This window comes from Gouania willdenowi, chromosome 20 (genome assembly GCF_900634775.1).
Source record: "Gouania willdenowi chromosome 20, fGouWil2.1, whole genome shotgun sequence".
In the NCBI taxonomy this organism is placed as follows: domain Eukaryota; kingdom Metazoa; phylum Chordata; class Actinopteri; order Blenniiformes; family Gobiesocidae; genus Gouania; species Gouania willdenowi.
The window spans coordinates 22,812,490-22,839,865 of NC_041063.1; the positions used below are offsets into that span (position 1 = coordinate 22,812,490).

At 37.1% G+C, this 27,376-nt stretch overlaps 2 protein-coding genes across 3 annotated transcripts; both read right to left on the minus strand.

Moving 5' to 3' along the window:
* Positions 1–1,733: 1,733 nt before the first annotated feature.
* Positions 1,734–17,879, minus strand: dcaf11 (ddb1 and cul4 associated factor 11). Its single transcript, XM_028434822.1, has 15 exons — positions 17,733–17,879; positions 16,129–16,351; positions 12,915–13,042; positions 11,648–11,766; positions 11,514–11,578; positions 10,180–10,280; positions 9,919–10,065; positions 7,157–7,211; positions 6,774–6,842; positions 6,010–6,067; positions 5,654–5,839; positions 5,410–5,563; positions 4,288–4,440; positions 4,112–4,218; positions 1,734–2,421 (listed from the first exon to the last, which is right to left on the minus strand). Exons 2-15 carry the CDS (start codon positions 16,335–16,337, stop codon positions 2,344–2,346), a joined length of 1,629 nt encoding a protein of 542 aa, XP_028290623.1. The 5' UTR covers positions 16,338–16,351; positions 17,733–17,879; the 3' UTR covers positions 1,734–2,343.
* Positions 17,880–21,917: 4,038 nt separating this feature from the next.
* Positions 21,918–27,129, minus strand: thtpa (thiamine triphosphatase). 2 transcript variants are annotated; one of them, XM_028434844.1, is made up of 4 exons: positions 27,008–27,129; positions 25,817–25,886; positions 24,124–24,606; positions 21,918–23,209 (listed from the first exon to the last, which is right to left on the minus strand). In XM_028434844.1, the coding sequence occupies exons 2-4, from the start codon at positions 25,884–25,886 to the stop codon at positions 23,109–23,111; spliced, it is 654 nt and encodes a 217-aa protein (XP_028290645.1). In that variant the 5' UTR covers positions 27,008–27,129; the 3' UTR covers positions 21,918–23,108. The 2 variants fall into 2 exon arrangements, with proteins under 2 accessions (XP_028290645.1, XP_028290644.1); XM_028434843.1 differs by having other exon boundaries at positions 24,124–24,609.
* Positions 27,130–27,376: the final 247 nt, after the last annotated feature.

The window sequence follows — 27,376 nt, forward strand, 5'->3', positions numbered from 1 at the left end:
TTGCGCCGACTGGAGGATAAACGCACAATTTTTGGAGAGAAAAGATGCCTCCTGCAATCCTCACTAATTATTCAAACAATCAAACATGTTGAGGCTGCTTTTTTTTTTTTTTTTAAATCTAGACCACGTGTCAAACTCATGGCCCGGGGACCAAATCCGGCCCTTTGGAGCATCCAATTCGGCCCGCATGAGAGTGTAAAAATGACAGAGAAAACATGAATCATTGTGTAAATGAAACTCAACAATATTTGCAGAAGCTCACAGTTTTACTGGTGTTTATATTGCATGATTTCAGTACATTTTTAGGTAAAAAAACCCCCCTAAAAACCCTTAAAATCCCTAAATGTTCCTCAAATTATTCCACAATATTTCCCTTAATTTAATAGAAATCGGATCAAAAAAATGGAGAAAATTTAAAGTGGAGATCCAGTTGGAACTTAAATCATCACTTATTGCTTGGATATAGTTGATTTCTTACATATTTTGTATCTTATGTACACGTAGAAGTGCAAACTATGACACAATAATGTTGAAATTACTTGTTTTCTTACATAAAATCTGTGGCCCACTTGAGATCAAACTGCTCCGTAAATGGCCCCTGAACTAAAATGGGTTTGACACCCCTGATCTAGACCGTCTCATTATTCACGAGCACTGTTCTCAGTCTATAAAATGGAGCTTTTGGCTTCTTCTCAACATCAGCTGTTGAAGCCAAAACTAATTGAAGTGTGGCCATCTTGCATTTGGCTCTTTGAGCAGCTGCGTCGCTCTTTATTTCCAGTCGTGATCTGACTCTCTCACACTGCTTCAACCTCTGACAAACTGGCTAATTTTAGTCTTTGCTGGGATTAATGCTCAGTGTGCACCGCAGCTGCTGGTTTGACAGGTTCACCAACGCAGCACTCATAACACTCCTTTTGTTTAAATAAAAAAAACACTATTGCAGGTATTGTTTTGATTAAGCATTTGGATCATTCCACGCTCTTCATACGGACTCATTCTACTGTCACCTGACTGGTTTTTAATCCAGAGCAGAAAAAACAAATGAAAGCAGGTGTGCTGAAGTATTTCAGTCTAGATTTTTAGAGCACTCACTGCTTTGCTGTCAACAGCTGTCATTTTTAGTCTCAAAGTGTTGAAAGAAATTTCAATTTTTCTAAAATCCTGAGATTTTTCCTCAAATTATTGCACAAAATGTTCCCCAAATTAAATAAAAAATGTTCACAAAATCAAGGAAATTTAAGTGAAGATCCTGCAGGGACTGAAATCGGTCACATTTTTGCTTGGATAGTTGATATATCGCACGATTACAGTAATTTTTCATGTTAAACTGTTGAGAAAAATTTAAAATTCTTATAAAATCCTCTAATTTTTACACCAAATTTTCCTTGATTAAATAAAAATTGGTAACAAATCTAGGAAATTTAAAGTGGAGATCCTGTTGGGACTGATATTTGTCACTTACTGGTTGGATATTGTCATTTTCTTACATATTTTGTATTTTATGTCTATGTAGAAGGGCACAATAATGTAGAAATTACTCGTTTTCCAGCATCAAACCTGTGGCCCTCTTGAGATCAAACTGCTCCGTATTTGGCCCCCTGAACTAAAATTAGTTTAACACTCCTGCTTTATAGCACTGCTGTGTCACAAGTAATGAATAATTATCCCATCTGTGGGTGAATTTTTCATCCTTTCATTCCATTCACACTTGCTTCCGATTCAATCCATGATCAGATTTCATTAAAATGTTTTATTCTTATTGTAAAGTGAACACAAAGAGAAATTTGGCTTTTTTTCTTATAGAAATGCCACAAAACTTGACTTTTTTGATCATGAACTCAGACACACAACCTGTTGTTGGTAAGTTATCCTCAAGCACGTCTCCTCCACACCTGTGGAGTATGTATTCGAGGGGTTAATAAGACATCGGGAAAATGTTCGCTCAGATGGGCGGAGCCAAAGCCTTCCCATCAGATCTAAGAAAGATCAGTGATTCAGAAAAGCAGAACATCACTGCATGTGAACAGTGTGTGCACCCTTAGAATACTATACATTAATACAAAGCACTAATTACTGCCCTTGCTTTATATATCACTAACTGATCATCAGGGTTGAAGCTCTGCAGTCCCTGATCGACCAATCAAACGCCCCGTTTCATGTCTGTGTGTGACAGCAAGGCAGAAAAAAATCAAACAGCTTGGAACGCTCGTCACAGTCGTCATCGACATCCAGCATTAAAACAAAAAGATATGTTATAGTCCCTCTCAGTCATCCTGAGTTTGTACTGTGATTGGACCGTCTAGGTCCCGCCTCCGGTGATGTCACGTCCATCTCCATTGGTCAGTCTCTCTCCCTCTCTCGCTCTTCCTCCAAAGGGTGGGTTTGCCTGTGCTCCCACATCCGCACCGCTCCGTCCCACTGCACACACATGGAAGATACATGCACCGTAACTCACCTAAAGGTCCCATAACACAATACAAACCAACATATGGAACTGGCAACATAGCCCCGCCCCTTTTCCCTTTGATTCTGCTGTGTTACAGACAACTCGGAACTCTGCATTTCCAAGTTGAAAATTCTGATCTATGACTTTAAAGTGTTCCAACGTAACATATCTCACAAACATGGCTGAACGGGATCGTATTTACGTTTGTGTCATTAAAATTATGATTTTTTAATGGCCCAACAAAGCAAGGCAACATTATGTCACACATTTCAGCAACAACGCATTCAAACTGATTCACGTGTGACATTAAAACATGACGCAGCACAAAATTATAGGGCCACATTAAAATAAAAGGAAATCTGAACACTAGGAGATTAAAGTCATAATATTTCGAGAATAAAGTCTTAATATTTTGAAAATTAAGTCCGAATATTTTGAGAATTTAGTCATAATTTTATGAGAGTAAAGCTGTAAAGATACAGCGCTCAGAATTCCCTGTTGAAGTGAACACAACGAACACCGATAGCCCTGAAGTCGACCACTTCCAGTCACTACCTACTCCACTAAAGATGCTTTTTGCTCCAAATCAGTGCAATTCTTTAGTCGAAACAAACGCAAACATCTGCAAAGTGGCTTTAAAATCCTCAAACTGATAACAGTGATGATGATGGGCCAAAAGGAGAAATATAATCTCACTAAATGCAGACAAGATCCTGTTTGTATTTCTCATAATATTATGACTTTATTCTCAAAATATTACAACTTTAATTTTGAAATATTATGACTTTAATCTAATGAAATTGCAATGTTATTTAGATGTGACTTTATTCTCGCAAAATTACAACTTTATTATGTTTATTCTCAAAATATTACAATTTTAATCTTGTAGTACCCAGATTTTTTATTTATTATAATGTGGCCAGAATATGTTGTCGTACTAAATACATAAATACAACTTATAAAAGCATAAGATAACGCTGCTACGTGCTAAGCTAACCAAAACATGTGCTCGTATGGACGTCCTTCAGTCTCGAGGGAGGCGGCACATTGGCATCTGAAAAAAAGCTTAACGAGGAGAACGCAATCTCTGAACGAACAAACAAACATGCCCCAGAAAAGCATCACCGTTACCCTCTGCAAGGCAAAGATCTTCACGTTTACTTTCTGACATGTGAAAAGCTGCTGTTAAAATGACACTTGGAAGAAATATGAAACAGCAACACAGAACAGGAACCTAGAATTAAGAGTTTGATCCTTTGGAGGACAGACAGTTTCTCAGTCCCTGAGAATATGGAGGTAGATTTGTCATTTCAATCAAAAAATAAATATTTTCAATCAAAGATAAAAAGTGATCAAATACAAATCAATAACGTTTTTTGATTGAAAATGCTTATTTTTGAAATTTTTTTCCCCTTTGATTGTAATGTAAACATTTTTGCTTGAATAATAAAGACACCAATCGACCTCCATGTGAAATGTCCTGACAGAAACCCTGAGAATTCCTCTGCGATGAGGCAGCCTCTACAATCTTTTACAGTGCTCTCATACTTGGCAGCGTTGGCCTGATGGAAACTGATGATGGTGTTTTAGTGCAACGATAACAAAGCCTCCAGCATGTTGGATCTGTATGAATGCAGAACGGAGCAGAGAGGTTTCACTCACGGAGCTGCTGATGATGTTGTCCTCGTACGGATGCCAGCTGACGTCCCTCACGCAGGCGTCGTGGCCCGACAGTTTAGACACCACCTCTCCAGTGAGGACGTCGTAAACTGGACAGAGGTGGGATGTTGAGTTAAAACAAACGGTTTAAAGTCAGGCTGAGCTTCTGCGTGACTCACTGATGATCTTTCCCGTGGAGCAGCCGGAGTAGATGAACCTCTGGCCGGTGCTGAACTCCGGGGAAAAGCGGCAGCGGATCAGGGTGTGCAGCACGCCGTGACCTCGGTACGTCATTACGGACGTGTCACCTGTCAGCTTGTGTTTCTTCAGAGCTGCGAGGGATGACGGACACTTAAACTGTAACTCTACCAGTCATGTATAAAACATCAAATATTCACGAACAAGAAAATATGTGCACATTTATTTAGAAAAAATGTTTGAAGTACTTTTTAAACCACAAATGTAATCCTATAAACAGAGGTATCAAACTCATTTTAGTTCAAATACAAACTAGTTAGATCTTATATGGGCCACAGATATAAGGCAGAAAAACGAGCAATTTCAACATTATATATGCTATACTTTAAACTGTTTTCATCACTTTTTCTTGCCATATTTTTGCTCCTTTTAATGCATTTTTGCTATATAACTCCCATTTCTGCCACTTTATCAAATTTTAATGCCTCTTCTGCACATTTTTTAACTTTCAAGACATTTTCAGCACTTATGAACCCTTTCCACCACTTTTCCCACCTAATTATTGCATGTTGTTGATCGATTATTGTCACTTTTAACCTCTTTTCACCACATTTTATGTATATTTTTGCCAATTTAACCACATTCACGATTTATAATGCCTTTTATTTGCCAGTTTAAACTGATTTTCCCTGCATTTTTAAATTCCATTACCCACCATTTGCAGCTTATAACCAATTCCTGACCAGTTTTAATAACACAATTTCACCACCTTTTCAGTCACTTTTAACCCATTTTGTTTCTGATTAAAACAACTATCTACATCTTTTAGATGACTATATACTAGGGCACAACTAATAATAAACTTCCTGGAACAGTGGATATTATTCCGATAAATAAATAAATAAAAAATAAATAAATGTGGTTATCACAGATTCATAGAACAATGGACCATCATTTTGCTGACTTCATGATTGGGCCCCAAAAATCTCTCCTTTATTCCCCCTTATAGATGGTCCTATCTCCACATGACTGTTCTTCAATGTTCATGTCTGTGTTCAACCACCTTCAGGTACAGTCAGGTAACTGATTGACTGTCCTCTCACCTCTCTGGGGAACCTGCTGCCAGCGGTAGTCCCAGTTCTGTTGGGTGACAGCCAGACGGGAAGCCACCAACCCCTCCTTGGGCGAGAACTTTCTGATGTCCCAGAGCTTAATGGACTGGTCCTTTGAGTTGCTGATCAGATAACGAGCGTCGCCCTGGCACAGAAACATCAAAGTTCATGGCGCAGAAAAAAAAAACACCCTGCGTGCTGTTTTTGAGCATTCTTCATTTATGGTCCGTCCCACCTTGCTGTGGATGAAGGTGATGCCGTCTCGGTGTCCGGCCAGCTGTCCGACAGGCTGCGGTCTGTCCTCCCGCAGCGTCCGTCTGTCCCAAACTTTACACAGAGCGTCGTCGCTGCCAGAAAAGAGCAGCTGGGATGAGCTGTCGGCAAACGCCACGGCGTTAACATCGTCCTCATGAGCGTCGATCTGAGAGGGAATAAATAAAACAAAAACAAGACAAATAACACCGTGAAAGGGTGAAATTACAGCGTTCAGATGAAGCAGATGGTGGAGGTGACTGACTGACAAATACACAGCAGGACAAGTGGTGGGGGTTTAATGCAAATTGAGAATTAAAGAACCAATGAGGCACCTACCTTCAGCGTGCGTTTATTCTGCTCCAGATCAAAAACATAAAGGCAACCATCGTTTGCTCTGAAAGGAGAAAAACTTTGGCTTATTAACAGCTTTTCTGGGGCAAAGATTTTACCAGTCTGATTTGCTGCAGGTGTCACAGGAATCCTGGCTTTGTAAAGCCAGAAACCCAAACTACTGTATCCTCATCTGTTGCCATAGAGATCCACTGAACAAACACTGGTTGATTAGTTTTAAAGCATCAGCAATCTAACAGTGAAAAAACACAATTTTCTTCCAGAATACTGTTTTTGTTTGGTTTAGTTATCTTACCAGGGATTTAAACCTTAAGCTTAGCCACAGGTGCAAGGAAAGCTGATGGTCTGTAGATGTTGCAGGAGGTGAAGTAGCAAAGTGGCCGAGTCATTGCACAACGTGATTTATTTTTAGGTTAACACATTGTTATATAAATTATTTTATTTGTCATTAATAGCCTCTGTAAGAAAACAACTATTTATTTCAATATTTTTTTTAACACTATAGGGAAGCCATTGCAAAAGAGTCAAGGAGCCACATGAGGCTCCAGAGCCGCAGGTTTCAGACTCCAGAGCTATGGAGACATGTGCAGATATAGTAAACAAAAAAAAGTCAATTCTGAGAAGAAATATCGATAATTAATATTGTCATAGAAAAAAAAAATCTCAACATTTACGTAAATTAATTTTTCTTTCCAACCCTGTTAGACTTGATGAAGTCAAGGTCGTTTCTGTGAAAGAAGGTCACTCACCCTCCCAGGATCTCTGTGCCATCTGTGGACGCAGCGAGGGAGAACACACAGAACCTCCTCTCATCTGGACTGCATGGCAGAACGGCGTGCACGCACACACACACACACACACACACACGAGATGTCAGTTTTCATTCATTTAAACCACAACATCAATTCCTCCTCTAATGTGATTGTTAGGAGTTAATTTAGTAGCCACGCTGTGAAAGATTAATGACCACACACACATGCACACAGAGGATAAATGTTGGGTTGACACCCTCCGACCACATCATTTATCATAGAGGTGACAAGAGGAGCGAATGGGGGGCGTTTCTGTGCTGTGGGGAGTGATAGATCTCCTGCTGTGTAAAGTTATGAGATACTATGAGAGAAATACTAACCTGAGGTCCAGCGCGGTGTGGTTTTCACTGTCTCCATCGATGCTGCACAAATGAACTGTGGCAAGACAGAGAGAAAGTTATCAGAACATGAAGATTATAACTAATTAGTGACAGAAAATCTAACTGTTTTGAATTGATTTCCAGCTTGAAATCATTTCCTAGAAATTAGCTCAAGGTTTAATTACAGTAAAACGCTATGGCTTTTTTTTTTACTTTAACTTGTGTATAATGTTCAGGCTGGTTCTGAACACTCAGGCCGTGTGCATACTAACGTACTAACTACACACTCAATGAGTATATACTGTCGACTATGAACTGTAAGTGTCGTTCGGATGATTAGGATGATAAGTGTTCCCACTGAAGTATACCTCTAAGTTTCCCAAAATGCATTTCAAACCTACAACGACAAAAACCTGAAGCACACTGAGGCTAAATATATCCGTTAATACGCCACCTTTGAAAGTTAATTTGACCCCATTCAATGTTTATCATTCAAAAAATAAGTTGACTTTATTTTTTTTGCTTCATCTTTCAAGACTTTTCCTAATTTGATGGGTACAATTTATTAAGCAGAAAAATTATCAAAATTATATTTTTCAATTGGCTGAACGCTGTTTTAGCTGTGTAGGAAAAGGTTTACTGTCAATGAGGTTTTGGAACTGCACTTTCACACTGAAAGTGACGTAGAGGAGAATGTGTCTGAGACAGAGGACTTTATAGTGAATAACCCCAAATATGTTACAAAAAAGGATAAAAATATATATATAAATAAACAAACACGCATCTTCCTCCTACTCTCCGACAAGCCGAGTCTCGCCGTTTGACCTGGATTGTTGATCATTTTCTCTCATGATCGCGACACTCTTGATAGTCGACATAGGTCCACAAATGTTCTGTTTGAGTGTGCACTGCTGTGAGCAGCTGGGAGCTTCACCATCAACTACCGTAGTGCCATTTTCTGCCTCGTAAACTCCTTTCCTCTCCCCCTACCCTCTGTCGATCACGGGTGATCTCTCATCCAAAGGTGCACTGCTGCCACCTACATGGCATTAGTTGCTCAATACACCACAGTAGAAGTCCAATATCCATGGGAGAACTCTGCCACAGTGTCTCCTAGCAACACCATTGAAAAACACAATTGACGTAATTATACGTCAGTGGCAGTGAACGTTTGGATTTGAAATGACGTATATGTACGTCAATGGCAGTCAATGAGTGCATTCTAATGTAAAAGTTTGACCTGATGGTGGTGCTAGAGAACAGATAAAGGTTTCATTAATAAACAAAATTCCTCACACAGAATTTTGTGAAAATCATTTTCTGGAGGCAAACAATCCTGGGGTCAGACTCCAAGGATAAAATGTGTTATAATATTGTTGTAATATTTGAGGATAATAGGAGGGTTAACTACACAATTAATAAATATCTGACTGACCCAAAGGACCTTCTGCAAACATCTTGGATGTCACGATACCACAGCACGCCTTCAGAGATCAAGAAAAGTTCCCCCGTGGACCAACACTACATTCGTCATAACGTGATGGCTGCTCTGTGCAAACAAGTCATACTTCATAGCAGAAATAAAAGAGGCGAGTCATATCAAACTCATTTTACTGGGCTGTAAATCACTTGATGGAGACGCCCCTTCATTCTTCTTCTCTGCCTGATTTCAATTTCCCTTTAAGGTCAGCGAGTTCTGCTTTATTAAATGTTCCAGCGCAGAAACACAAAAAAGATGAGAGTGAAGCAGCTCTCTGTTGTTATGCCCCAAACATGTTGAGCTTTGTACCAGTTAATATTTACCAGGCGACATCTGTTGGGAGTTTTACTAAAAGTAGCAGGAAACATGTTGATCTAGTTACAGATTTCTACATACTCCACCAGATCAGAGATCTTTGTTCTTGTTCTCCAAGTGAGAAGAACAATAAGAAAATTGTTCTGGGGGCCAGAGATCTGAGATGAGAACAGCTTAGATCAGGGGTGTCAAACTCATTTTAGTTCAAGGACCAAATACTGAGCAGTTTATCTTAAGTAGGCTGTAGATTTTAGGCAGGAAAATTAGGAATTTGAACTTTATTGTGCTCTAGTTTGCACCTCCACGTATAAGAAAATTATAAAATATGCACAGCATTGATAATATCAAAGCATTACTTGACACATATCAGTCCCTGCGGGATCTTCACTTTATATTTTTTGGATTTTGTGACCACTTTTTATGTAATTTGGGGAAATTTTGTGGAATAATTTCAAGAAAATTGCCAGTTCTTTTAAAGATTTGAAATTAAAAATGAATGCTATCATGGGATATGAGCATAGGGGGATATGTGAGCCCTGCTAATATTGTATAGTTTCATTGGATTTGTGAATTATTTTGGAGATATCTACAACTTAATCAATTGGTAATTTACGCAATGATTCATGATTTCTCTGAATTTTTTTACTTCCTCATGCATTAAAGAGGTGGGGGTGGGGGGATCTATTAATCCTTAATCAAATTCTAATGCAAACCAGGCGAGTCCTCATATTTTTGATATTTCAGTTAGACTAGAAAATATTAAAGGTGCTACCCAAATAAGAAGACAAAAATCCAAGATCAATGACTAGCAATAATCAATAATCAAATTGATGGTCGTTAATAATCAAAAGTGGGTTTGTAATTGAATCAAGAATCAGAATCAGCAAATTGGGCTGATTAACCAGAACCTAATAAAAAAAAAACATCAACAGCAGAGGCGATGTGGCATTTGGAGGCGGAGCCTTACCGTAGTCAGACCAGCTGGAGTAGAGCACATGTTGTGCGTCGGGCGTGAAGCAGACGTCCAGGACGCTCCAGCCAACGTCGCGGGCCTTCACTGTTTGCCGTAGACTGAAGCGTCCCTTAGTGGTGTCGTACAATCGAATGTTTTGGTCTGAGAAAGGAAAATGATGGGTGAATATTGAAGCAGGTTGAAGAGTAGCTATAATATTGTCTTTATGTTTTGTGTTCTGGTCATATGAAAAGGAAAAGATGTCAGAGGTCTTACCCTGGCAGGCTGAGAGGAACATGTTGCCCTCCTCGCTGTAGACTCCACAGAACGCTTTCTGCTGGTACGAGTCTCTGTGAGACACGTAGTTTGGCAGGAAACTGCACAACATCACAAGAGTTAGAAAAACATGACCAGGCTATCATCACGTCTGATGCAGTCAGGGCTGGGGTCAATTACATTCTTTAATTACAAATTTCGTCTTCAATTATCCATGTTCAATTACAACTCAATTATGATAAAGGTGACCGACATTTTTTCCAATTAAAATTGTACATTTTATCCTGAAATTCAATTACAATTATGTTCTCAACTATTAAAGTTCAATTAAAATTACTGAGCCGTTAATAAATAAGCCCATAAAACGTAACCTTCCTCTGGTGTTAGCTATCTGTTAGCATCTCTTATGATAACGAGTCGGTTTGACCCATGTCTTAAATCATGCACACACCCAACACAGCATAACGTGGATGGCTGTTCATCATAGGAATGGGATCCACACAAGGTTCCTGCTGCTTAACAGAAGGTTTTCCTTGCCGCCATGATGAATTCATGTTGGGTGTGGGATACATATGTATGTGTATATACGTATATATGCATATGTGTGTATCCATAAAATGAAGAGTCCGTCCTTAAGACTGCTCTACTGTAAAGTGCCTTGAGATACCATTGGTTATGATTTGGCGCTATACAAATAAAGATTGATTGATTGATTGATTGATTGATGAATAAAACTCATCTAACGTCCAATGGTTTTCATCTCTTGGTTACCTTGTTAGGCTTCCTAATCAATTAAAATACTGGTATTAATATTATTGGTGTGGGCGTCTGATACTTTTTTCTGTCCGTATATACCTAGATTTCAACATGAGTAGGCAACGCCCAGAAAAAACACCAAAGCGGTCAGTAGATGCCTCTGAGGAAGACTGACAGATGGTGGTCGAAACGTGTCAGGAGATCAAAGTAAATTTCCAGAAAAAAGTTGTATGAATAAATGAAACCTTAACATATTAGCATGAAACCTCGTTGTTTAGTAATGGAGTAAATGAAAAGATAACTAATGAGGACACATCAAAGCAATCAGTAGATGCCTCTGAGGAAGACTGGCAGTTGGCAGTCGAAACAGGAGATCAAAGTAAATTTCAAAGTAAAGTTCAAAGTGGATTTCCTGAAAAAAAAATTCTGAATAAATAAAACCTTAACATATTAGCTCCTCGTTTAATAATGAAGTAAATAAAAAAAAAATGAGCAGGTCAGTTTTGGATCATCTTATCAAACTCGGGCTTATCAAACTCTACAATTGTTTCCTCTAAATCGTTTCTAAAGTGACTTACTAAGTGCGGATACGACTGCATTCCCCGTGGGAAAAACTGGAGCCTCGACACCTGCCCTGTTCTCTCTGCACATGAAGGAAACATCCACAGTTTAAACCACCCTATCATCTTGTGTTTGATGTTGAAAGTCGAACCTCTGTCAACATGTGGGCGAAGCTGCGTCGGCCTTTCAGGGCAGAGGAGGCCGTGGCCAGAAGAATCTGGGTTCGGATCTCGCTGGAGTCGACTTCGTGAGTGTCGGGCTCAGCGTCCACTAGAACGACAAAACACAAAGAACAGAGTCAAACTTATTTTAGTTCAAGGGCCAAAAATATGGAGCAGTTTACCTTCAGTGGGCACATGCCTTTAGGCAGGAAATTAGAATTTTTTAAAATTATTGTGCTCTAGTTTACACCTCCACATATAAAAGAATCATAAATATGTATAGCACTGATAATATCAAAGCAATAAGTGACACATATCAGTCTTCACTGGTTTCGTGGCCAATTTTTATGTAATTTGGTGACATTTTGTGAAGTAATTTCAAGAAAATTGCAGGAATTTTTAGTTAAGATTAAAAATGAATGCCGTCATGTGAATTAAGGCAAGGCAAGGCAAGGCAAGGCAAATTTATTTATATAGCGCATTTCATACTCAAGGCAACTCAATGTGCTTTACATGATAAAACATTCAATTGTTTAAAATCAATAAGAACATTTAAAATCATCAGTAAAATCAATTAAAATCATCATTACATCAACAACATGACAAAAAAATCTCTCTCTCAATCATATGCAGTAGAGAAAAAAAGTGCCTTTAACTTTGATTTAAAAATGTTCACATTGGATGCTGACTTCAGCTCCGCTGGCAGTTTGTTCCACTTCTTTGCAGCATAACAACTAAAAGCAGCATCACCATGTTTACTGTGAACTCTGGGCTCCACTATCTGATCTGTGTCCATAGATCTGAGAGACATACTTTGCAACTCGTCTCAGTTGGCCTTTACAAATATAGGATTTTCTAAAATATGTAAAGCATAAACAACCATTAAACAAATTATTGAGTAAAACACAGATGATAATGTTAAGGTAAGAAACTCTAAAAATGAATAGTGAATTATTTATTAGATAAATTATTTGATTTGTACATAAATTAAGTTTCTACACATATGAAATTTAGTCAACATTTTCATAACCACAATATCAGCCATGAAAACAACAATAATAAATTGCAAAATAAATCATGAATGTAATTTAAAAACAATAATAAAATGAATTGTGTTATTTGATTTTTATACCATTGTCCTGTTTAAAATAAATAAATTACATATAAATAGAGTATAGTAAGTCTCAAACAATCAAGTATTAAAGTATAAGATGATAAACAGCTGGAAAGTGCGTGAAAGGGATATTTGTGTCTCACCTGGTGGATTGTAGCGGTCTCCCAGTCGACCCTCCCAGGCTCCATCGCTGTCCTCATCAGAGTCTGAGTACGACTGGACCAGCTGCAGCCCAGTGGCTCCACTGCCATGGACCAGTCTGACCTGGCCCCTGTGCAACACAAAAACCAGCAACTCAGCCTAATAATACAAATACAAACGTCTGATTAAGGGTGTGCCAATCTAATACTGACATTGGACCCAGATCAACAAAGAATAAAATTAGTATCAAATTATATCGGCCTGCATCAAAAATCTCCAATGCAAGCACTTTCATACATAATTTACCTCAGTTGCAAAAACCGGCCAATACTCCTAAAAGAGGAACTACAGCACGCCTCTAAAGTTCAACATTATTAAAATATATAGAACAAATCCACCATAAGTGTGACGGATTTTCAACTTTCACCAAAATGTAGCCCCAATACTGACTTTTCTACATTTAAACCTATTGCAAGTTATGAAGTCCATCACTGTGCTTTTGTTTTTTCCAAAAATATATAAAAAAAATGTTTAGAGTCATGGTAGATGAATGGAAAATTTGAATTTCGCTCTCATGCTAACAATCAAAGTCAATGAAAAAATGTCATTTCTAAATCGTCACTTTTCCACTTGCCAATAAATCAAAGTTGAAAACTAACGACTCACATCTCCATGCATTCTAAATCTGTGTACCTTTTGTTCTTTAGTGATTTTGTTTCAAAACCAAATTGAAAAATGTAAATACCGAGTTGGTTTTTTTGTTTATTTAATTTAAGACCAGAAAAAGAAAAACGGAAGAAACCAAAAACCAAACATGCAAAAAAAATGGATGTTATGTAAAACATGCTTATATGTGGAACCAGAGGTGGTGTACTGAATCTACTGGTGCTCCTCGTTTGTTATGATCAATTTCCGTGTGTGTTGACGGCTGCTGTTAACGGTACTTATAATGTGCAAAATAAACATTTTTACTGCCCTAAAAAAAGCTGTAATTTTTTTTTTGCAAAAGTGTCAAATGGTAGAAGTTCTAACATCTATTGTTGCTCACACCAGCCTCACAGTCGATAGTCAGTCACCAGTTTATTTCGATATTATTTGGACCGTAACACCGCGAAACAAAACCAAACCCCGAGCAGCTTTTTAAAAACTACAACATCCACAGACTGCATGAAAACAGGAGCAGGACCAGAAAACTGCTGAAATAAATCCTAAACAGTCCTATTGTGTGTGTAGACCTGGTCCAGGACCTGGGAAACGAGATGCAGCGGACTTCAGTTCTCGCTAATGTCCCTGTAAATGTCACACTAACAGAACAAGTTATTATAATAATAAAAAAAAATAAAAAAAAAACAGACATACGCTGCTTATCTGGTTTCTCTGTATTTCTGTTTTGGTTTTAAATCAGAAAAACAAAATAACCACACTGTTTATTTGTTATTATGATTTGGTTTTTAAAACAGATTAAAACAAAGGGTACACGGATTATTCTAGATGCAATTTGTTTATTTTCAGATTTTTGTCTTCCCTAAAGCTTTGACAGCCATTTGAAATCACCCTTTAAACGCTAACAGCTGCTGTCTTGCACACAGGTGACATTTCCATGCGCTAATTAACTCAGTGATGCAGAGCAGGGGTATTCAACACCAGTCCTCGAGGGCCTGATTCCTCAGACTTTTATATGACCCTGCTCCAACACACCTGAATCAAATGAATGGCTCGTTATCATGCTTCTACAGAGCTTGATGACAACACATTGGTTTCAACCGGGGGTGGTATTTCATCAAAGTGTTCTTAGTAGAGCCAGGCCTACAGTTTAAACCTGGTTTAAAGCCGTCTGTGACCACGCTGGCTTTTCCTATTCCATTAAACTCTTCTCAGCATGGAGCTCCCCAGACAGTGCTTAAGTGCACCTCTTCATAAGACCGATAAGATCGATCACAGATTTAATGATTAGAGACGTGAGGGCACATGCACTGCACTTTTTACTGATTAAACAGCCAATAGAAACCAATCCTGAGACCAACAGGACGTGACGTCATCTGTTACTGAGCAGTGAGAATAAAGGAAAAAGAAGTTCAACAAGTTAACAAGTTAAAAGTAGTGAAGGGTTAAAGTCTGTAAATAAGTTTTTTTTAGTTAATGTATTTGAAAGGCTACAAAAAGTAACTTGAATTTGATAACACATGATCATGTCGGTCAACACATGCTAAATGCTAATTTCTTGCTACACATAAAGCATGCATATTTAACTGGCACATTGGCAGTTAAATGAATCTGTCCCCACACAATTACAATTTTTCAGGGTTTTCTCATTCATTTATTTTATTGTATATATTGTACATTGTTTTTGTAACAGTTCTCATCATTTTTCTTCCGCAGCTCCTTTGTTGTGGAACTCCTCCTAGGCTGTTAATGCAGCACTAATGACACGTATGTCATCTCATAGGGGCAATGTCAAGGATGTGCATTCAACCTTTTTTGGAGCCAAAATGTCAAGGTAGCGTCAATTTTCCATATCTCTACGAATATGTATTGTACAAGTACAATGCTTACATTCATGAAAAGCTCATCTCAAGTAGAGTATTTTATTTCATTGGACCGAAGCTGTACGACTTACCAGTAAAAAGATCGGTAGGAGTCAAAGTTCATAACATCACCAAAAAAACAAAAACAAAAACAAAAAATACTTTTTTCCCCTATAACTTGGCCACAAATTGAGATACAGTGCTCAGACTGGTACCATTGAACAACATTTCCTTTCAACGTGTGACCTTGACATTAGCTCAAGGTCATATTTAAGGTCAAGGTCAGTCAAGTTAATTTAATTAGTAAAAAGAACAACATAAAGGGACATTACTCAACAACAAAAACACACAATAAGATGTCTTTTACATGAACAATTCTATTTGCCATTTTTTTCAAATTGCCAAATAGGTATTCGCCTTGTGAATACAGGTCTTGCATAGTTTTTATTAATTTTAATCAATTGTAGAATATTATTTTGTTTCAGGCTTAAATTAACGCAACCCATTAGTTAATAATAAATGAGTCAGTTTTACTCACACCTATCGTTGTTGACTATTGTTGTCTGTTTGAGTGACATCACTTGATCAAGCCTTTTCTTCTAACATTCCACAGTTGATCCGAAGTACAAGCATTGTGTCTCATTGGCAAAGTAACAGGAAAAATCTACATTTAATAATATTGATGGCTCACCTCCTCAGTAGGTAAGCCAGCACTTCAGCTAAGTCAACGTCCTCCTCTGATTCTGAATTTCTTGATACCGCCCTGCGGCCCCGGCTGCTACTGCTACTGCTACTGCTGCTGCCGCTCTGGTTCGGTTCTGGTGCTTCAGACTGATCAGCTGGGTTGCCACTGGAAGAACCCCTTCCTCCAGACATCCCAGAACTGGACTGAGAGCCCATAGACTGAAGAGGGCCTGGTAGGAGCAGAACAAAGGGGGTCAGGTTACTGGGAAATTCTGGGAGCCTTTTCTTTATGTAGGAAGCATGTCAACCTGCTAAACTATGCTCTACTGTTGGTTTTCATATAGTAGCATTTAATCAGGGCTCAGTTTAATAATAAAAACACACTTTTTGGTGCAAAATTAACCAAAAATGTTAATATTAAAATAAAAGGTGCTTTATAGTCAAATTATACAACAAAATATATTGTCTTCATAAAAGCATTAAACTGGAATATTGATGCTGGTTTTGGTGCACATATGTGGTTATTTGTTGGATTTTGATGACAATGAAAAATCATAACTGTAAACCAACATATGTTAATTTATGATCAACATATGACACCATGAAGTTAAGAAGTTTATAAAACAAGCGAGTCAATTTCGGTCCTTTTGAGCATCTGATTTGGCCAGCGGGAAGATTTTTGCTTTAAGTGAAAATGCAGTTCCAGATATTTTTAACCGAATGTATATCATATTTATGCCTTGTAAATTAAAATGCAACTTGTTTACATGTAGAAGTGTTTAAACAATACAGTTGAAATTGCCTTTCCTGGAAAAACGCCAAAAGGATTTTTCTGATCCTGCAAACGTAAGAACAAACTTTTCTATAATAACACCAGTGCCAAAAGACACAAGAGAGGTCTAATCTGATAATAGCAGCAGGCTTCATACATTCTAATACATGTGTGGAGAATAGATAAAACCAGTCAGGAACCTGTTGTCTCCCTTCTTACGCAACAGTTGTCATCAACTGAATGTACTAATGCAAATTTATACATGTTTGTACTTTATTTTTCTACAAAAACGCATGGAATCCATAGGTTCTTGTGGTTATCAATGTTTATTGTGCGTCTAAAATTAAAAATAAAGTTTAAAAAATGTATATTAATTGCAATAACTATGTCAATTTAACAAATTGGGGTACTGCTATAATTTTACTTTATTCATATAACGATGTACATCCACAAATATAACTATTCAATGTGATTATGAGCATAGATGTAGGGACAATGTAATTAAAACAATAACAAGTAGCATACATTGTGTTTGCTGTCACAGCAAGGTGCAAACTGTCGTAAATATGTCCAGATAAACAACAAATGTCCCCTCATCTGAACTGACAACTGTTTAAATACATCTGCAGGCACTTTTTTTTCCAAACATGTTAAATATTGAGGTAAATAATGCTGTGGGAAAGCGTTAAACGCGAGCAAAACGTTAATAAACAAAGAGGAGCCGCTTTAGCTCTGTTAGCAATTTGATGCTAATTATAGTGAGCAAACATTTAACAGTTTCCTGACAGCTCGTGCTCGCGCTTCGATTCAGTCCCGATACCGACCGGACAGTCCCTCACCGTCCGAGCGTCAGCGTCTGTGGGTCGGTAGGAGCTCGAAAGTGTTTGTGGCCCAGGGCTGGAGTCTAACGTTCTGTTAGCAGGGCCAGTCCGTGAGCCGCCATGTTGTTTACATAAAGTGTGAAGACAGGGGCCTTCCTCTAGTCATGTGACTGCTGCCTCTGACGTCACCATGGACCAACCTAAACATTTACAAACCTTGATTTTTCTGAAAATCATTTTCTGCAAGCAAACAACAACAACAACAACAACAACAACAACAACAATAATAATAATAATAATAATAATAATAATAATAATAATAATAATTTAGTTCGTTTTATACTGCTGATGCGAATGAATGAACCATAACAGAGAAACTTAATTGAGCTTAAAAATCATTCAAAACATCACCACAACAAGTTGATATTGGTATCAACTGGAAAGATTTTGCTTGATATTTTCTTTAAATGTTATTTTTGTAATAAATGCAGGAAAAATATAGAGAAGCATGTTTAGTGTCCCACAAAAGTCAGAATTGTTGATACAGCTATATATTAAAAAATCACATTATTTGAGTGCTCAGAATTCACAAGTGTCAAACTGAAGACTCGGGGGCCGAATTCGGCCAGCAGCAGAAAGCAAAAAAAAAAAAAAAAAAAAAAAAAAAAAAAAAAAAAAAAAAAAAGAAGTCAGAGAAACCATGAATCATTGTGTAAATTACCAACTAATTCTGTTGTAGACATCTCAGGTAGATATCTCTTCAATATTAGCAGGGTTCACATTTTCTCCACGCTTATATCACATGATGGCAGTAATTTTTCATCTCAAATTGTTAAAGTAACTCTCAAATCCTGCAATTGTCTTCAAAGTGTTCCACAAACTTTTGCCAGGTTACATAAAAATGTGTCATAAAATCAAATAAAATGAAAATTTTGCAGGGACTGAAATCTGTCACTTATTGCCCTGAACTAAAATTAGTTTGACGATCCTGGCTCAGATCATCAGTAGTAGTACTAGTAGACTTAAAATACATTACTAGTAAATATTCAAAGCTTTACTAATAAGGTCTACTCACACACTCGTGTGCCAAACACCTTTATGGGACAAACGTGGCTCAGTGGTAGAGTGAGTCGTCCAATAACTGAAGGGTTGGGGGTTCAAATCCTGCTCTGTCATTGTTGCTGTGTCCTTGGGCAAGGCACTTTACCCACATTACCTCATATGAATTGTGCATGAATGTTGGTGGTGGTCATAAGGCTTCTGTTCCACTACTGATGTGAGTGACTGGCGTGAATGAATAATGGTTTCTGTAATGCTCTTTGAGTCTCCTTGGAAAAAGCGCAATATAAATCCAAACCATTATTACTAGTAAAACTTTTTTGTCTACTCGTAGACACGAGTAGACTACTTAAAATAGCTCAATAGTAGTACAAGTAGACCATTTTTAGTCTACTCGTAGTACTAGTAAAGCCAAAAGATTCACTAGTAGCACTAATAGACCTAATGCAACTAAAATAGGAGGGAATAAAACAGAATCCAGGACCCTGATGATTGGTTGCAATACTTTTGAAAGCCAATAGGAAGCCTGAATTTACTTTCCCCACCCGTTTATTAGCATATGATGCTGACTAGTGACCCATTCTGCTACACTAGTGCTACTAGTAACAGTTTTTACTTTACTAGTAAAGTCTACTTGCACACTAGTAAAACAAAATTAAGTACATGCACTGTACTCCCAAATTGTGCACTAGTAGAGCTTAATAATAGTTGATATCACTGATATCAAATGTATGCTCAAATGGCTTTCCATACCGCATTGGGCTGCAGGAGATGTTGGATTAAACACCAAAGGAAACACTTGGAAAATGTGATCAGTTATTTTTTGTTCCTATCAATGACATCATCAACACCAGGCTAGGAGCTAGGTCCCCTTCGTCCTCCATCGGAAAGGTTTCAGCCTTAAAGCTGCCAAAATGATCTGTGTGTTGTATTCATCTGAGGAATCAACGTGTCACCAATGCACTGCACCTCAAACAATACATGAGAGCAAAAGAACCAAAGCCACTATTTTAGAACTGAAAGGACACAATGAAGTTTTATTCCCCTCAGTCACTCCTCATGCCAGTGTCGGTAAAACAACCCCTCTCTTTCACTCTCTGCACTACTTTGGTTAACCAGTGTCAATTTAAGATGTTACATAAGACCTTCCTCGTGTTACAAGTTTGGCTGAACTCTTTGTGCTTTATTCTCCTGCTGATTGCAGCTTTGTGTAATGTGAAAAAGTGTTTTATATGAAGAAACTTTTTTCTTTTTTTTGCTTTGTTAGAAACAACAAAATATCTACCATGATAGTGAGACCTGAGTGTCAGTGAGCACCATCTGTGTAGCATTTTATTTTGATGAAAGTATGGCCTATGCTTTAATTTTGAGTGGCCCCTGATGTAAATAAAAAGAAAAAAAAAGAGTTTATAGCACAAACACAAAGTTACAGAAATATACACTGACAACATAAATACACAAAATGACTCCAAAAACACACGACGGCAATAACACCTAATGAGAGAAAAATTATGAAATTACACAACGACAACAAAATCACAGAAACCGAAAACACAACAAATGTCTCCAAAATCACAAAATGACAACAAAAATACACAAATTGGCTCACAACACACAAAAACTAACAAAATACCTGAAAAATATTTAAAATGACTTAAAAAAACTTACATAAAATGACAGTAAAAACACACAAGGCCACAACAGAATGCGCAAAATGAGAAAAAATTACACAAAATGACCACAAAAATAAAATATAATGATTTTAATTTCCTTATCAAAACAGAAAAGTTGAATCATACACTTTCTACAAGTCAGTCGATCTGACATTTATTTCAACTACATCACATGATGTGTTTACCCAGTGGATCTCAAACCTTTTATGTTGTGCCCTCGTTTGTAGAATGAAAGATTTTGAGACCCCCATTCCTTTTTTTTTTTTCTACTTATCTGCACATGCTGTCAAAGGTCAACACTAGTGCAATCTTTTTTTTAGACAGCAATGCATTTGACACCCCCATTCTAACAAAATAAGTCAAAAATGTAAAAATCACTTAAAAAAGGTCAAAACTAATTAAATCAACATAAAAAGGAAAAATATCACAAGCACTGTGTAAACCAATGACATATGCAGACATGGTAAACAATAAATTAAAAACAATTCTTGAAAAAATGTTTATTTTCAAAATCATTACAAGAAATTAAAATCAATGTTACATTGCCCATCACTAGTAGAAATGACGGTCATTCCAACCAACTATATGGATTGTGCTAATCCTTCATTAATCCTCTCTAGAAGATGCTTGCATGAAGCCATTAATTTTGTTTTAATGTTTTCCATCAGATCTTACGATGATACTTCATCATAACTTGAATATTTGGTTTTTCCATGCTGCTCCATTGTCTTAATCTCACCAAAGACCCTTTATTTACAGGCCTGTAGCTGAACTCAATGAGTTTCTACATCTTTTGCATAAACTTTTAGAAGCTAAACAAGCAAACGGATCAGGCAGCAGAATTTGACCCAACCTGAAGATTGTGGTTTGAGCACTGACAATGAGGAGCTTTGTATGATTGCTCCGGGACCGTGAGTCACCTGGTGATAAAGTGCAGTAAGGGTGTTTGATTTGTTTTATTTCCACCAGCAAACAAACAGTTATCATTTGAGTGTAACTCTTCTAAAAATATATATATATATGTGTCAAGACTTTAACAGACAAAAAACTACTAAATACACAAAATAAGTGAAGCAACTACAAGGGCCTATGCTACTTATATCCTGGATTAATCTCCGTTAACAGGCTTCAACTAACCAAACATTCCCTGTCAGAGAGAAGCTGTCCTACGAAGGTCGACAACAACACACTAATTTAAGCAAAGTGTTTTCAGCCTGGGTACGTGTGCGTTCACATAAAAGGGGTGGAGATTGCAGCGTCTGACCAATCAATGGAGAACCTGGCAGAGCGACCGTCTTTACAATGGAGGAACAGCTTATGATCTTAAACAAATATAATTAATTTTAATCCATGATGACAGCAAAGAGCAACAGTGTTAGTGCAGCGCAAAAGGAGGCGGAGCTTTTATACTCGCTCAGGTCGGATCCACTTCATAACTTGGTCCCGACCAGGTAAGGTGTTCAGCTTCATTTTAAAATTATGAATAATTAAAATCCATAATTCACACCAAAAACAACACAGTTATTACAGAAAAGGCAGGAATGAAAGAACCCAGACAGGAAGCTGCTGACACTGTTAATGCGCAAAAGCGTGAGATTGTTTATGATAATAATCCATTGGCTGATAAACAGACAGCGCTCAGTTTCATTTTATTACAGCACACACGTTTTTCTATTCAAGTAGACCTATTTATCACACACAATGACATCACCCGTCCGTGCATACGAAGACAGGTTTCATCAGCTGACTGTAGATCAGTCCATCAGATATAAATCTATATCTTTCCTAAATGATGTCATCGGTGAATGAAAGGATTGGATCGATGTCTAAATATTCTCTCTCCTGTCAGATCAGATCTACACACTGACGTGCTGACACATCACCTTTTATTGGACAGCTTGCTTTCTAAGAGAACTGATTGGTCAGGAGGCAGGGCTTTAGCACTCGCTAAGAACATAGCCAGAGCAAAACCTGCTCCCAGGCTAGTCGTTCAGCATAAGTTACCATGGTGATTTGGCTCCGTAGTCCAGCACACACTGATTAAATACTGGAAGTTAGCGCGATAAGAAGTAATCTCGCTTAGTGGCATAGGCCCTAAGAGTCCAACGCAGGGCAAACACAAACAGACAATTAGTGACACTCCCATACACTCCTATGAGCAATTACAAACTCCAATTAACTTAACATGTTTCTGGATAGTGGGAGAAGACCAGAGTACCATGAGAAAAGCAATTGAAACACATGGATAACTGATGCAAACTTCAGGTAAAATAAGAAAAAAAACAAAATGAGCAGGTACAACTGAGATATATAAAGTATCAAAGCAGTAAACGCTGAGTCTCCTTAATCTGAAGACATTATGAACCAGAGAGACCAGTTTCTCATCTGGGAGTGTTTTTGTAAAGACTCAGCTATAATCAGAGGACCATTAAAATATTTCTATGCTCTTTGTTTCAGAGGCAAGACAAAACCTGTTGATTAAAATTAACATGCTTCTAGTTTAGGTAGTGAGGATGGACATGAGACTGAACATTTACGCAAACATTTACATCTTGTGTCTAAATATATTTTTTCCCAAAATGTAAAAAACAAAAAAAAAAAAAATTAAAAACCCTTGCAGGCAACATTTGTATTAAAAAATTATTTTAACAGGCTTTTACAGCTACAAAACATGCTCAATGAGCAGCTTTGCATAGTGCTCCGGGTGATGTTTCCGAAGATAAACATCCATTTTTCCTTCAACTTTTTGATCGTTGGAGAGACCTGCAGGGGGGAATGAAAAAAAAGAGTAAAATAGAAGGATTAATCAATTAAATAAATGTACAAACGTACAAAAATATAATTAAATTCTATTAAATATATTTAGAAAAACAACATAATTACAAACAAATGCCAAGAAATTAAAAGAAAATATGAAATAAATGGAAAAAAAAAAAATACTAACAAAGAACATTAAATCACCAAATTAGAATAAAATCTAAAAAGAAATACTATACAGCAAAATAATTAAAATACATAGTTAAAAATTACAGTGGAATAATGTACAGAATATAATCATGTTATCAGTTAATTAAAAATAATAATAATAAAAAAATTATCTAAGTGGAAAATAATAATACGTTATTGGTCCCTGAAAAAAAAAAAACGGAAAATCACTTGTCCCAAAACATGTCAGTAAGTGTTTAGTCCATGTCATATAGCTATGTCCATTTAAGGAGGTGAACATCAACATATCGCATCATATATTTTTTGTGCAAAAATTTCCAGCTTTCTGATCATTCATTTTATGGTGAAAAACTGCATGTAAATGAGTCTAAACATGCATGTGAGCATATATTCCCTGTAATATTGTTTTATTTTTTTAAACAAAGCATTAAAAATAATAATAAATAAGCCTCTGCCAAGCGTCAAATCTCCTGTCACAGATATTATTATTAATACCTGCTTGATGTAGGTAATAAAAACATTCCCAGTTCTGCTAGAGTGGCTTAACTTGAGATAATTCATTTTAATTAGAGTTTACAGTGACTGTAGCCTGTTTTCCTGGTAAAGTGCAATAGATTGTAGCAGTTCGTGGACCTTATAATGGATGAGGAATTTTTCACAAACTCAGGGCCTAGATTCTGGAAGCAACTCTGCGCTGCGTTCATGTGCACTGATTAGGACTCTGAGCTCACCCAAGCGTTGAGCTGTTTTTCTGATCTTCTCCAGTGCACACTGCACATCTCCTCCCTCTGGTACCAGGACCTCAATCTCTCCCACGTGATAACCAAAGTCAGCCTGATCCAGGTCTATCTGTACACCCTCCTCCTCCTCGCTCAAAGTGAACGACCGCCGCTCTGTTGTGAACTCTGCAAAGCACACCAGACCACAGCGAACTAGCCACGGTTCGTCTTCCTGTTCTGAGCTCGTCTGCGTTTCCTCCGGAGAAACTTTAAGGACTTCTCCGACCCGCCTGTGGATTTCTGGCACGTCGGTGATCTCCTGGTAGCGAGTGCACAGAGCAGCAGCCTGAGAGTGGTCACTGCTCGCTTCCTTTGCTGTGGGACACTTGAGTTCCCAGCATCCTTTGCGTTTACGCAGCCACATGTCCTTCAGAGTCAGATCAAACTTCTGAGTGTCATAATACTGGTCATGGAACCGACGCTGGCCAACACACACTGCTGCAGAAAAGCGACAGAACCAGAAGTGTAAAAAGTACTGATATATATCCTACTCAAGTAGAGGTACTGTTACTTGATCAAAATTGTACTCAAGTACAAAAGTACAAAATACTCAAGTACAAGTAAAAAGTAGCTCAATTAAATAGTACTCAAAGTAGGACTGGGAGATAGATCAAGTTTTCTATTTTTGGCGATATAGTAAATTACAACATATTTTATTTTATTGTTTATTTTGTATTAACGTTAAAAAGCACAGATTCACTCACACATGCTGTCCTTTATAGGAGAAAAATGCCAAAAGTGGCACATTTTGTGCAACTGTTTGTTAATATATGTGCCTGTGTGGTATTTGATTTTGCATCAGCAAATTTAACCCTGAATTGTTTTTCTGGTGAGAATTCATTTGAATTAAAATGATCTAGATTTACAGTATATTGTACATCGCCTTTTTGAGAAAATATATCAAGATATGAGTTTTGGTCCATATCGCCCAGCCCTAACTCAAAGTAGAAATTACTAGTTACTTCCACAGCCCACGTTTATTTTTGGTAACAAATCATGCCATGGTTCTCTAGCATACAGTAAACATCTCATGTATAAACTTAAAAATGAACAGACCAAATCTTGTACAGTTGGAACAAAAGGCTCTGTATAAAATAAAAGATTTGTCAAAATGTATAATTATCTTTTTTAAATAAAATAACAACAATGAATTCAATTCAAGATAATAAGAAAAATAATAATAATAAAAAAAATTCTCAGGCTCTAAGTAGTATAGATGGAGATAGATATAGTATGAATTATGTTCAATCTGAGACCATGAAAAGGAAATAAATAAAATAATTACAAAAAAATAATAATTTACTCAGTAACGGTTGGGTGTCAAAATGTAATGAATTATTTTTTTTATTTTAAAACATACTTCAGTACAAGTAAAATTAGTGATTTAGAAGTACCATGAAAAGCAACTAAATTACAGTAATGTGAGTACAGAACAAAATGTGACACCTCAAATGAGTAAATCTATGATAAAAATCACCCTAATCAGGCTCAAACAGTTAATTAGACCAAATAATTAAAAAGATACAGATGGTCAGTGTCACCATCACAAGACAACCATATTAATTAGTGCTGAAAAGGCCTTTTTAAATGCTGGCATGGATCAAAATATTGTGTTGGTGTGTAGTTAACAAATTAAAACTCATACCTCCCATTGACTCCAGAGCTTTCATGGTGTCAGCAGTGCACACAAATTTTCTTTCCACTTCCACGTTCATCTGAAAGAACACATCACCACTAAAAATACAGACTAAATACCAATTACTGTGCCCACTGTGAGACCCACAAAAGCAGTAAATACAAGAAAAACTGACACAAAGCTTAATTCATTGTTTAGTGAAAATATAATTGAGATTTTACATTTTATTCCCATTTTATTTGTCAGGGAAAATTTTAATTCATCAACAGAAATAAAGTGTAAATAAGCCAAAGTTAGCAAAAAATGGCAAATTTGTATCTGCAGGTTTTTTTGTTTACCTCCATTCTTTTACATCCTGACGAATAAATTAAAGAAATTCAAGCAACAAATAAATCATAATATTAATAATACTTAGATTGAGAATATTAGCACAAGATTCACATTTAAAGAATAATAATAAAAACTAAAATCTTTAGCAGTAATTAATATACAAGTGTGAAATAATTTGAGCCACCTTCCAACAAAAAAAGCAAAAATTACAAACAAAACAAACAAAAAAAAAACTCAAAATAAAAAACAAAGGTTTGGGACGCATTTTTTGGTCCTGACCCACAAGTTGAGAAAATCAGATAAACACCAATAAACTATAACCATTTTGTAAATAAAGTTGTAACCTCAAAATATGTGTTCCTCAAACAGCATCCAAATAGATGATAAATCGCTTGATAAACTTGGATTTTATAATAACTGTATCAACTAACTGTTGGCAGGAGTCTGGGAAGATGCATGAAAAGGCCAAAACAAAAAACCCCACACAGTTAATGTTGTGACAATTAACTTGGGGAGTTCCAGGGAGACAGATGACAAATGAAAGTGCATATCATTGATGATAGTGTTGTCAACGTTTTAAATGGTTCAATTATTAAGCTTAAAAAAAAAAAAAAAAGGTTCTGACACTGTCATTTAGGACAGAAGAGGGAGTTTTCATGAGTGCTTCCTCCCTCAGACACGCCTCTACCATGTTTGTTTAAAGCCCCTCCCCCACACATTGAACCGCCCCTGTAATCCTCACCACACCTGTCTCAATGTCAAACTGTAGCCAATCAACCCTGCGGCAGAACCAGCAGCCAAAAATCTCCAAAATACAAGAAAAGCTGGTGAAAAATCGCCATAAACTAAGTAAACGGCATCATAACTTACCTCCGCAGCTCAAGACAATCAATCAAAAGAATTCGGCTTCCCAAGCGAGGACAACACATGAATGTGTGCGCGTTGCACGCGTTGGCAAAGTTCAATTCTACTCAGGCACTGATATAGGCACCTATAGTTGTCATTGGGAGCGTCGTTGCTGTTCCAGTAACGCAGACAATGCGGTTTTATCCTCTAATAGGCACTGTTGTTGACTCTCAATTTGCATCCAACCTTGCAACATGTATTTTATGGTTCCCTTTTTCAGGACACATGTTCAAATAGTCATTGTTTTATCTATCTATCTATCTATCTATCTATCTATCTATCTATCTATCTATCTATCTATCTATCTATCTATCTATCTATCTTTTTACATTT